This window comes from Notechis scutatus, chromosome 4 (genome assembly GCF_049901735.1).
Source record: "Notechis scutatus isolate UNSWTSFEM ecotype Mainland chromosome 4, rNotScu1.2, whole genome shotgun sequence".
NCBI lineage: Eukaryota > Metazoa > Chordata > Lepidosauria > Squamata > Elapidae > Notechis > Notechis scutatus.
In genome coordinates this window covers 165,768,850-165,781,412 of record NC_142012.1, presented here as the reverse complement: position 1 = coordinate 165,781,412, position 12,563 = coordinate 165,768,850, and the positions used below count along the sequence as shown (strand labels likewise).

Genomic DNA, 12,563 nt, shown 5'->3' with positions numbered 1-12,563 from the left:
ATTATATACATACACACACACACGCACACACGGTATTCAGGTTTCTTTGGGTATTTCCCCACGTCTTTATAGTTGTGCTTTTAAAGTTGTCGCGACGTTTCAGCAGAATCTCATCTGCCATCATCAGGCTCGTGTGTTGGGTTTGTCTTCGCCATCAAAGACAAACCCAACACACGAGCCTGATGATGGCAGATGAATTCTGCTGAAAGCGTCATGACAACTTTAAAAGCACAACTATAATGACGTGGAAAATACCAATGAAACCTGAATACCATACATATAAATACCCGTGAAAACATAAGAATATATATATATTTGTTTTCTTAAGTTTTCGCGGGTACTTACATGTATGGCATTCAGCTTTGTTCGGGTATTTTCCCACGTCATTGTAGTTGTGCTTTTAAAGTTGTAGCAACGTTTCAGCAGAATCTCATCTGCCATCATCAGGCCTCTGCACAGTGTTCATCCGTGAGCCAGACTTCCACAGTGGTCTCAGATCCAAATTTGGGGCAGCCTATGAACCCAGAAGATATATATATATATCCCGAACACACCTAGACCTATATACCTGTACCCAGTGAAAATCTACGAAATATATACACATATATGTGTATACACACACACACACACACACACAATGTGTGTATATATATATATGTATGTATGTATGTATTTTTCACGGTATTTATATGTATGGTGTATATATATATATATATATATATATATATATATATATATATATATATATATATATATATATATATATATATATATATATATATATATATACACATATACACATATACATATACACATATACATATACACATATACATATACACATATACATATACACATATACACATATACATATACATATATATACATATATACATATATATAAAACAAATATGTATATAAAACAAATATGTGTGTGTGTGTGTGTGTGTGTATATATATATATATATATGGATCTTTGGTTATTCGGGTTTTCTCCCGCGTAAGATTCAAAGTATCTGAGGCAACGTTTGGCGAGTCCCACTCGCCATCTTCAGGCTGGTGCTTTACCGTGCCTGCTTGCACTGGCACTAAGCCGGCACCAGCCTGAAGTGGCGAGTGGGACCTCCGAACTGCTCAGATACTCAGAATCTGCGGCCGAGCCCAATAACCAAAGATCCACGCCTACAAATACCCGCGAGAACCTCAGAAAATATATATATATATATATATATATATATATATATATATATATATATATATATATATATATATATATATATATATATATATATATATATATATATATATATATACACACACACATACATACATACATATATATATATATATATATATATATATACACACACACACATATATATATATATATATATACACATATACATATACATATACATATACATATACATATATAAATGAGAAAAAGACACTGGCTTTCGATACCCCAGGATCAGTTGTCCCCAAATGAGAGAGGCAAGTGCTCGAAGAGAAAATATGTCTAATTATTCTAATTATTCCAAATCCTCTGGGCAAATACAAGGTGCACCCACAGTGGACATGAGGAAGGGAGTACAGACTCCTCCATCACTTCCTCCTCTTTGGCCCGGCTTTCCCTTTCTTCCCTTTCTCCTTGGTGACCGGCTCTTCCTCCAGCATTTTCTTGAGGTTTCTGTAAGGACCGAGGAATCTACGGACCATCATGCCTCTCCACCAGGACTGCAGCTGAAAGAAAAAGACGGCCATGGGAGAAATCGGAGTCCACCTCCCCTCCCGGCAACGAGACCCAGCCTGGCACATGCGGACTCCTTCAACCGACACGGGTGCAAAAGCCCAGCTCTCTGCACGGTTGGTGTCCGGCATTGGGCTAGCCAACGGCCTGCTGCAAGGGAGCCCCAAGCTTGGGGCTCACATCAGGTTATTTGAAGGTCCATCTTCTCCACTTACATCTACCCAACCCAGGGGGTGGGATGCTACCGGTTCGGCCCGGTTTCATAGAGCCAGTAGCTCTGAAGAACAGCAGACACGGAACCGGTCGGCCGGGCTCTTGGCTGTCCTTTATTTCCTGCTTTTTCACCCTCAAGCTGCTTTGCGTGGTGCAGCTGACGGTGAAAAAGCAGGGGAAAAAGAGGCTTTTCAAACGCTGCGCACATGCGTGCAGCACTTTTCAGCTGTCCGGGCAGCGCAGTCTAAGGTTATTTTACACGCGTGCGCAAACGTAACCACCGAACCGGTAGTGACGCTGATTGAATCCCACCCCTGACCCAGCCTCCTAGAGAAGAGAGGCAGGGGATGTTAAGGCTCCTCTCTCTTAAGGTGCTCCACCTGGGGGACCAAGAAGAAGGGCCTTCTCCGTGGTAGCTCCCTCCCTGTTATTTGAAGGTCCACCTTCTCCACTTACATCTCCCCAGCCCACTAGAGAAGGGTGTTCTGAGCGAGGCTTCCCCAAATCACGAGGCGGACTCCTTGTCCCTTTTGATTAGGCTAATGTGAACTCCTCTCATTCACCTCCAGCAAAGTCCCGGCAAACAGTCTCTCAAGGGTGAATTTACAACCACAGACCTTATCAGGCTGGGAGAGCTGCCAGGCCGATAGCTTCCAAACGCCACGCTATAGCAGCAAACTCTTGGCAAGAAGTCTCTTGAGAGTGCACGAACAAAATCTTCACACTAATTAAACGAACTAATTGTCTCCTGCAAACCCCACTCCCCTTTCGCTCCTCTTTGATTCCCAGTGGGCGGGGCCATTCACCATCCACCTGAGCCTTTACTCCCGAGTCGACCCTAGTTCCTTAATTGTTCCCTTCTCCTGGCAGCTCTGTGCATGTGCACACTGGGAACAGGCTCCAGCTGTTCTTCTTCCCCACTGATCTCTGACTCTGAAGGCAGTTGATAACTGTCAGACAGCCCTGGCCCCATCTTTGCCTCCGACGCAGAGCCCTCGTCAGAGCCTTCCACAGACTCCAGGACTGGCCCATGTTCCTCCCCAACCTCCTCACTGTCCGAGTCTGCCGCCAGCTCCACTGGCCATTGGCTTGATAATAGACTATACAAGGAAAAGGAACATCAGGAAAAGGCAAGCCATTAAAGTTTTAGAAGATGAGCATAAAAGACTTAAAAAAGAACTACAGAAAATGCCACAGAAAAAAAGACATTAAACTAAAATTGGACATAATTAAACACAAAATCGGTCAAATAGAGAAAGAAGAATTAGCACACAAAATTAGAAGTGTTAAACAGAACTACTTTGAAGATGCAAACAAACCAGGTAGTTGGTTAGCATACAAATTGAGAAAGGAGAAAGAATCAAGGAAAATATTGCAGTTAATAGATGATCAAGGTCAAGTTTGCTATGGCAACAAAGAGAAAAAGGAAATTATTCAAGACTTCTATGGGATATTAGGGTTCCTCTTAAGGAGGTCCATCTGGTGGGGCCAAGTAAAAGGACCTTCTTGGTGGTGGCTCCCTCCCTTTATTTCACGGTCCATCTGTTCCACTTAACATCTACCCAACCCACCAGAGAAGGGAGGGAGAGTACGCTATGGGTCCTCTCTCTCTTAAAGTCCATCTGGTGGGACCAAGAAGAAGGGCCTTCTCAGTGGTGGCTCCCACCCTGTGGAACATCATCCCTGCAGAGATAAATTGGCCCTCACTTTGACAGTCTTTTGAAAGGCCCTGGGCTTGGGGACCCCAGGGTGGTAGGAAGCTCAATAAGGGGTTGGTTTGGTAGTTGCTGCCAGGGAAGTCCACAAGTTGTTCCCCACCTGGCATGCCCTTGTTGGAGTCTGATTCTGAGGGGGAGATTGAGCAGCTGACAGGAAGTGGGAATGTGGCTCCAGTGGCTGTGGAGGAAACGGGGGAAGGGCACAGTCCGGCTGGGCCTTCAGAGGAAGATCCAGGCCCACCCCTTCTTCATCCCAGGGCACGCAGGGAGGAACAGAGAAGGGAGCAACGTGGTTTAGGGGGGAGGAAAGGGCCCTGATCCTTTTCATTAGTTGCAGCTGGGAGAACAGGATATAAGAGGGGTGTTTGCACACAGCTCCTTGCTGGAAGCAAAGCGTGCTTTATCTTGGTCGAGCCTTATCTGAGTTTTGGCATCCTCCCAACTGTGGGTGCTGCGTTATTCTGCAATTTATCATCCTGGCCTGTTGTGTTAATTACTTCAGTGTGGTTTGTGTTTTTTTTATTTTATTTCTAATGATCTGTACTTTGGGCTCGGACTGCATTTCTGCCCTTCGTAGACTGTTTTTGGGAGAGTTTGCTATCCAGCTGAGGATAATTGGACATTGGGGGCCACGTTGGAGGCGTTAAAGGGAATTTATTCTACTTTTGTGACTTTGTTAATTTTGTGTCACGCTCCGGGTCCTATTGCAGCCCTTCAAGACCAAAGCGGCCTCTTACCTTCAAGATGCTCTTCATCTCTAGGGCATCTTGCTCGACCTTTTTCCTCGCATTCTCTTTCTCCTTCCGGTCCTCGATGATCGCTTGCTCGCACGCCCGGCACTGCGGAAAGCAAGTGGAGACATGGGCTTTGGAGTCTCTTTGGGAAACGGAAGCTTCCTATCTGAATTCACTCCTCTTCTCTTACTCCAAAGGGGTGGGGATGGCCTGGGAAGGATGTACCTTTCTCTCTCCCCAGTTTGAAAACATGGTTGGAGTTTTTTTTCATTGGGGCGTGATGATTGACCCAAAGATACCTACCTACAGTAGCTAAATTCTACGCCTAAGGTGGAACTAGAACTCACAGTCTCCTGGTGATTGGTCCAAAGTGCCCCAGTTGGCTTTCATGCCTAAGGCGGGACTAGAACTCACTGTCTCCTGGTGATTGGTCCAAAGTGCCCCAGTTGGCTTTCATGCCTAAGGCGGGACTAGAACTCACTGTCTCCTGGTGATTGGTCCAAAGTCACTTGGCCAGCTTCCATGCATAAGGTGGAACTAGAACTCACTGTCTCCTGGTGATTGGTCCTGAATCACCCAGTTGGGTTCCATGCCTAAGGCGGGACTAGAACTCATTGTCTCCTGGTGATTGGCCCTGAATCACCCAGTTGGGTTCCATGCCTAAGGCGGGACTAGAACTCATTGTCTCCTGGTGATTGGCCCTGAATCACCCAGTTGGGTTCCATGCCTAAGGCGGGACTAGAACTCACTGTCTCCTGGTGATTGGCCCTGAATCACCCAGTTGGGTTCCATGCCTAAGGCGGGACTAGAACTCACTGTCTCCTGGTGATTGGCCCTGAATCTACCCAGTTGGGTTCCATGCCTAAGGCGGGACTAGAACTCATTGTCTCCTGGTGATTGGCCCTGAATCACCCAGTTGGGTTCCATGCCTAAGGCAGAACTCACTGTCTCCTGGTGATTGGCCCAGAATCACCCAGTTGGATTCCATGCCTAAGGCGGGACTAGAACTCATTGTCTCCTGGTGATTGGCCCAGAATCACCCAGTTGGGTTCCATGCCTAAGGCAGAACTAGAACTCATTGTCTCCTGGTGATTGGCCCAGAATCACCCAGTTGGGTTCCATGCCTAAGGCAGAACTCACTGTCTCCTGGTGATTGGCCCAGAATCACCCAGTTGGGTTCCATGCCTAAGGCAGAACTCACTGTCTCCTGGTGATTGGCCCAGAATCACCCAGTTGGGTTCCATGCCTAAGGCGGGACTAGAACTCATTGTCTCCTGGTGATTGGCCCTGAATCACCCAGTTGGGTTCCATGCCTAAGGCGGGACTAGAACTCATTGTCTCCTGGTGATTGGCCCTGAATCACCCAGTTGGGTTCCATGCCTAAGGCAGAACTCACTGTCTCCTGGTGATTGGCCCAGAATCACCCAGTTGGATTCCATGCCTAAGGCAGAACTAGAACTCATTGTCTCCTGGTGATTGGCCCAGAATCACCCAGTTGGGTTCCATGCCTAAGGCGGGACTCACTGTCTCCTGGTGATTGGCCCAGAATCACCCAGTTGGATTCCATGCCTAAGGCAGAACTAGAACTCATTGTCTCCTGGTGATTGGCCCAGAATCACCCAGTTGGGTTCCATGCCTAAGGCAGAACTCACTGTCTCCTGGTGATTGGCCCAGAATCACCCAGTTGGGTTCCATGCCTAAGGCGGGACTAGAACTCATTGTCTCCTGGTGATTGGCCCAGAATCACCCAGTTGGGTTCCATGCCTAAGGCGGGATTAGAACTCATTGTCTCCTGGTGATTGGCCCTGAATCACCCAGTTGGGTTCCATGCCTAAGGCAGAACTCACTGTCTCCTGGTGATTGGCCCAGAATCACCCAGTTGGGTTCCATGCCTAAGGCGGGACTAGAACTCATTGTCTCCTGGTGATTGGCCCAGAATCACCCAGTTGGGTTCCATGCCTAAGGCGGGATTAGAACTCATTGTCTCCTGGTGATTGGCCCTGAATCACCCAGTTGGGTTCCATGCCTAAGGCGGGATTAGAACTCATTGTCTCCTGGTGATTGGCCCTGAATCACCCAGTTGGGTTCCATGCCTAAGGCGGGATTAGAACTCATTGTCTCCTGGTGATTGGCCCTGAATCACCCAGTTGGGTTCCATGTCTAAGGCGGGACTAGAACTCATTGTCTCCTGGTGATTGGCCCTGAATCACCCAGTTGGGTTCCATGCCTAAGGCAGAACTCATTGTCTCCTGGTGATTGACCCAGAATCACCCAGTTGGGTTCCATGCCTAAGGCGGGATTAGAACTCATTGTCTCCTGGTGATTGGCCCAGAATCACCCAGTTGGGTTCCATGCCTAAGGCGGGACTAGAACTCATTGTCTCCTGGTGATTGGCCCAGAATCACCCAGTTGGGTTCCATGCCTAAGGCGGGACTAGAACTCATTGTCTCCTGGTGATTGGCCCTGAATCACCCAGTTGGGTTCCATGCCTAAGTCGGGACTAGAACTCATTGTCTCCTGGTGATTGGCCCAGAATCACCCAGTTGGGTTCCATGCCTAAGGCAGAACTAGAACTCATTATCTCCTGTTGATTGGCCCTGAATCACCCAGTTGGGTTCCATGCCTAAGGCGGGACTAGAACTCATTGTCTCCTGGTGATTGGCCCTGAATCACCCAGTTGGGTTCCATGCCTAAGGCGGGACTAGAACTCATTGTCTCCTGGTGATTGGCCCTGAATCACCCAGTTGGGGTCCATTCCTAAGGCGGGACTAAAACTCATTGTCTCCTGGTGATTGGCCCAGAATCACCCAGTTGGGTTCCATGCCTAAGGCGGAACTAGAACTCATTATCTCCTGGTGATTGGCCCTGAATCACCCAGTTGGGTTCCATGCCTAAGGCGGGACTAGAACTCATTGTCTCCTGGTGATTGGCCCTGAATCACCCAGTTGGGTTCCATGCCTAAGGCGGGACTAGAACTCATTGTCTCCTGGTGATTGGCCCTGAATCACCCAGTTGGGTTCCATGCCTAAGGCGGGACTAGAACTCATTGTCTCCTGGTGATTGGCCCTGAATCACCCAGTTGGGTTCCATGCCTAAGGCGGGACTAGAACTCACTGTCTCCTGGTGATTGGCTCAAGATTACCCAGCCAGCTTCCATGCCTAAGGCGGAACTAGAACTCATTATCTCCTGTTGATTGGCCCTGAATCACCCAGTTGGGTTCCATGCCTAAGGCGGACTAGAACTCATTGTCTCCTGGTGATTGGCCCTGAATCACCCAGTTGGGTTCCATGCCTAAGGCGGGACTAGAACTCATTGTCTCCTGGTGATTGGCCCTGAATCACCCAGTTGGGTTCCATGCCTAAGGCGGACTAGAACTCATTGTCTCCTGGTGATTGGCCCTGAATCACCCAGTTGGGTTCCATGCCTAAGGCAGAACTCACTGTCTCCTGGTGATTGGCCCAGAATCACCCAGTTGGATTCCATGCCTAAGGCGGGACTAGAACTCATTGTCTCCTGGTGATTGGCCCAGAATCACCCAGTTGGGTTCCATGCCTAAGGCGGGACTAGAACTCATTGTCTCCTGGTGATTGGCCCTGAATCACCCAGTTGGGTTCCATGCCTAAGGCGGGACTAGAACTCATTATCTCCTGGTGATTGGCCCTGAATCACCCAGTTGGGTTCCATGCCTAAGGCGGGACTAGAACTCACTGTCTCCTGGTGATTGGCTCAAGATTACCCAGCCAGCTTCCATGCCTAAGGTAAAACTAGAACTTACTCTCTCCTGGTGATTGGCCCAAGATTACCCAGACAGCTTCCATGCCTAAGGTGGAACTAGAACTTGCTGTCTCCTGGTGATTGGTCCAAAGTCACCCAGCCAACTTTGGTGTCTTAAGGTGGCATTAGAACTCACATCCTCTTGGTTTCCTAAGCCAGCACCTTAACCACTACACCAAACACAGATGTGCCACCGCCATTAAAAAAAAACCCTGATCCGGCCATTATGGCCACCATCTTTTCATCCCACCCTGTAGATGTCCCCACACCCTGCCCTCACACCCCTGCCCTTCTCTGCGGAGACCTTGGCAGCTGCTCCGCCCCCCCAGCAGGTGTCCCTTGTCGCCCACCCTTCCTACCTGCTTGGCCAGTTCCATCAGAGAGGCCTGGTCTGCTGCTCTGGAGGACTTCAGGTTGTTGAGGGCCTGCTGCTTGGCCTCGGTTTCCTTTTCATACTTCTCCATCCAGTATTCCAGCTTCTCTTCTATGCTCTGTTTGCGAGAGGCATGGGGCCGCTTAGCACGTTTTTAAGGCAGGCGGACTTCGATTCCCAGAATTCCCTGGGGTCGCATGGCTGGCTGGAGAATTCTGGGAATGGAAGTCCAATTATTATTATTATTATTTTTGCAAAACCCCAAACTTGAACCCAGGTATGTCCCTTGAGTGTCCCTATCAACTTCCTTCACAAAAGCTGCTTTTTGAGTTGCACGCACACACACACACACACACACACTTCCCATCTCCCACACTCCAAATTGCTAACATCTCAACCCCATGTTCTCTACTACAGCAGAGGTCTCCAAACTTGGCTACTTTTAAGACGGGTGGACTTCAACTCCCAGAATTCCCCAGCCAGCTATGCTTAAATCTCTTGGGATCCCTTCCTCTGCAATCTCTCCATTTTAATTGAGTTCTTTCCAATTCTGGGAGTTGGAAGTCTTAAAGTGGCCACGTCTGGGGACCCCTGGACTACAGGTAGTCCTCGACTTAACAACAGCTCCTTTAGCGACGGTTCAAAGTTAAACAGCGGCCGTGGGGAAAAAAAGAATGACTTGGGACCGTCTTTCACACTTAATCACTGCGGCAGCATTCCCACGGTCCCGCGATCAAAATTCAGGCGCTTGGCAACCAACTCATAGTTATGACGGTTGACATGTCGCGCCCCAAGGTCACGCAATCCCTTTTTGCAACCTGACAAGTCAAAGGCGCTGGGGCAGTGGTGCCTAACCTTTTTGGGCTCCTGTGCCAAAAATTGTGCATGCGCGACATGCGCGACAGCACCCAGAAGGCAATGTGCATGCCCCCGCACACCCCCTGCAAATCCATGTGCCATCCCTCTCTACCGCCCCCTTACCTGCACTGCGCCTCACGGCTGATTTTCGGCCTGTTTGAGGCCTTTTTTTTGCCTCCCAGAGGCTTGAAAAAAAGCCTCTGCAGGCTTGGCAGGCCGAAAAATAGGCCCGTTTCGTTACTTCCGGTATTTCCTGCAAAGGCTGCAGAAGCCTTCCCGAAGCCTCTGGGAGGCTAAAAAAAAGGCCTCAAACAGGCCCAAAATCAGCTGTGATGTGCACGCATGCGCGGTGAGGTAAGTTTGCCTGTGGCTCGCTTGCCGGCCCCTGTGGCACACGTGCCGTAGGTTCACCATCACGGTGCTAGGGGAAAGCAGGTTCACTTCACAACTGTGTCGTGAGCAATTTCAGAACCGCGGCGGTTCACTTAACAACCACGTGGCAAGGAAAGCCGCCAAACGGGGGCCAAAAAAGACTCGCTTCACAAATCTCTCACTTGACGGACAGACATTTTGGGCTCCGTTGGCGGCCGTAGGTTGAGGACTACCTGTAGAAGGGTAAGGGAGAAGACACCGGAGGTGTCCTGAGAGAAGGCTCAGGAAGAACCAGGATGGGGGTTTGATGGGGGGTGGGGGGGTAGGAAAGAGAACACCCTGGCAACAACTTTTGAGTGGGATGAGGTTAGAGTCGCCACCGACCGTTTGCTGCTGCTTCAGGAAAGCCACGATTTCTATGTGGATCCGGGTCTCTCGATCCATTTCGTTTCGCAGCTTCTGGAGTCGGGGAGGAAAAAGAGAAGAGAAGTGGCGTCAAACCGTCCTGCGTTCTCCGTGGGGCTGCTCCCTTTGGGGAGTGCTACCTCGGAAGCTGCAGCCGGGGCAGAGTGCGGCAGCGCCGATACTTTTGCGGGGGGCCCCCGAGGACAGCAGTCACACTCAGTCTTATATGCCGCTTTGCAGCGATTTCCAGCCCTCTCTAAGCGGTTTGCAGAGTCAGCCTCTTGTCCTCCCCCAACAATCTGGGTCCTCATTTTACCGACCTCGGAGGGACGGAAGGCTGAGTCAACCTCGAGCCAGTCAGGATGGAACTGCTGGCTGTGAGGATGCAGAATGATACTGCATTCTAATCACTGGGCCACGTGGCTCAAGGAAGGAAGGAAGGAAGGAAGGAAGGGAGGGAGGGGAAATGCCAGGAAGAAGAGAGGGAGGAAGGAAGGGAGGAGGAATAGCAATAGCACTTAGACCTATATACCACTTCACGGTGCTTTCCATCCCTACTCTAAGCGGTTTACAGAATCAGCCTCCTGCCTCCCAACAATCTGGGTCCTCATTTCACCCACCTCGGACAGAGGGAAGGCTGAGTCAACCCTGAGCCAATCAGGATCAAACTGCTGGCTGTGAGCAGAGCCAGCCTGCAATATTGCATTCTAACCACTGTGCCACCACAGAAGGAAGGAAGGAAGGGAAGGAAGGAAGGAAGGAAGGAAGGAAGGAAGGAAGGAAGGAAGGAAGGAAGGAAGGAAGGAAGGAAGGAAGGAAGGAAGGAAGGAAGGAAGGAAGGGAAGGGAAGGGAAGGGAAGGAAGGAAGGAACAGCAATAGTCCTTAGACTTCTATGTCACTTCACAGTGCTTCACAGCCCTCTCTAAGTGGTTTACAGAGTCAGCCTCTTGCCTCCAACAATCTGGGTCCTCATTTTAGGGACCTGGGAAAGGACAGAAGACATAGAATGTGAGCCAGAGATGGGAGAGACAAGAATTCTTCAAAGAACCTGGAGCAAAAAAGCTGGAAGCGTTGAAAATTAACTGGTGGATAAATCCTGAATGACCCACGGCTAAGAAACTGTCAACTACAGGTTGTCCTCCACTTACAAACATTCGATTAGTGAACAAAGTTACAATGGCACTGAAAAAAGTGACTTATGACTGTCACGGCATCCATCCCAGGGCCACGAACAAAATTTGGGCACTTAGGAGTGTCTCTCTCGCTCTTCCTCTCCCTCTTTCTCCCTCCCCCTTCTCTCTTTCCTTCTCTCTCTCTCTCTCCTCCCTTGTTCTTCCTCTTTTGTGTCTCTCCTTGTCTCTCTTTCTCTACCTGCCTTTCTCCCTCTTTCCTTGTCTTTCTCTCTTCCTTATCTTTCTTTCTCTCCCTTTCTCCCTCTTTTCTTCTCCCATCTTTTTCTTTCTTCCTCTTGGTCTCTTTCCTTGTCTCTTTCTTTCTTTCTCCCTTTCTACCTCTTTCCTTGTCTCTTTCCTTCTCTCTCTCTCTCTCCCTCCCCTTGTTCTTCCTCTTTTCTGTCTCTCCTTGTCTCTCTTTCTCTACCTGCCTTTCTCCCTCTTTCCTTGTCTTTCTCTCTTTCCTTATCTTTCTTTCTCTCCCTTTCTCCCTCTTTTCTTCTCCCATCTTTTTCTTTCTTCCTCTTGGTCTCTTTCCTTGTCTCTTTCTTTCTTTCTCCCTTTCTACCTCTTTCCTTGTCTCTTTCCTTCTCTCTCTCTCTCTCTCTCCCTCCCCTTGTTCTTCCTCTTTTCTGTCTCTCCTTGTCTCTCTTTCTCTACCTGCCTTTCTCCCTCTTTCCTTGTCTTTCTCTCTTTCCTTATCTTTCTTTCTCTCCCTTTCTCCCTCTTCTCTCATCTTTTTCTTTCTTCCTCTTGGTCTCTTTCCTTGTCTCTCTCTCTCTCTTTCTCCCTTTCTCCCTCCCCCTTTCTCTCTTTCCTTCTCTCTCTCTCTCCCTTGTTCTTCCTCTTTCTGTCTCTCCTTGTCTCTCTTTCTCTACCTCCCTTTCTCCCTCTTTCCTTGTCTTTCTCTCTTTCCTTATCTTTCTTTCTCTCCCTTTCTCCCTCTTTTCTTCTCTCATCTTTTTCTTCCTTCCTCTTGGTCTCTTTCCTTGTCTCTCTCTCTCTTTCTTTCTTTCTCCCTTTCTCCCTCTTTCCTTGCCTCTTTCTTTCTTTCTCTTTCTCCCTCTTTCTTTGTCTCTTTCCTCTCTCTCTCCCTTTCCGTCCTACCCCCCCACCCAAAGAAAGCTCTTCTCCACCACCAAGGAAAACGTACCTCAATTTCATTCTGCAGATCGTTCTCGGTCGCAAAGCA

The 12,563-nt window shown here is 48.9% G+C and overlaps 1 protein-coding gene across 1 annotated transcript in view; it reads right to left on the bottom strand.

Annotated features, from left to right (window-relative positions):
- Positions 1 to 1,502: 1,502 nt before the first annotated feature.
- The window catches only part of DRC9 (dynein regulatory complex subunit 9), a 13,624-nt gene continuing 2,563 nt past the window's right edge, over positions 1,503 to 12,563 (bottom strand). The window contains exons 3-7 of the mRNA XM_087965572.1: positions 12,525 to 12,563; positions 10,178 to 10,252; positions 8,550 to 8,681; positions 4,419 to 4,520; positions 1,503 to 1,743 (exon numbers count right to left, since the gene is read on the bottom strand). The exon at positions 12,525 to 12,563 is cut by the window's right edge and continues 123 nt beyond it. Coding sequence (XP_087821698.1) covers positions 1,606 to 1,743; positions 4,419 to 4,520; positions 8,550 to 8,681; positions 10,178 to 10,252; positions 12,525 to 12,563 — 486 coding nt within the window. The 3' untranslated portion in view covers positions 1,503 to 1,605. The remainder of the gene's footprint in view (positions 1,744 to 4,418; positions 4,521 to 8,549; positions 8,682 to 10,177; positions 10,253 to 12,524) is intronic.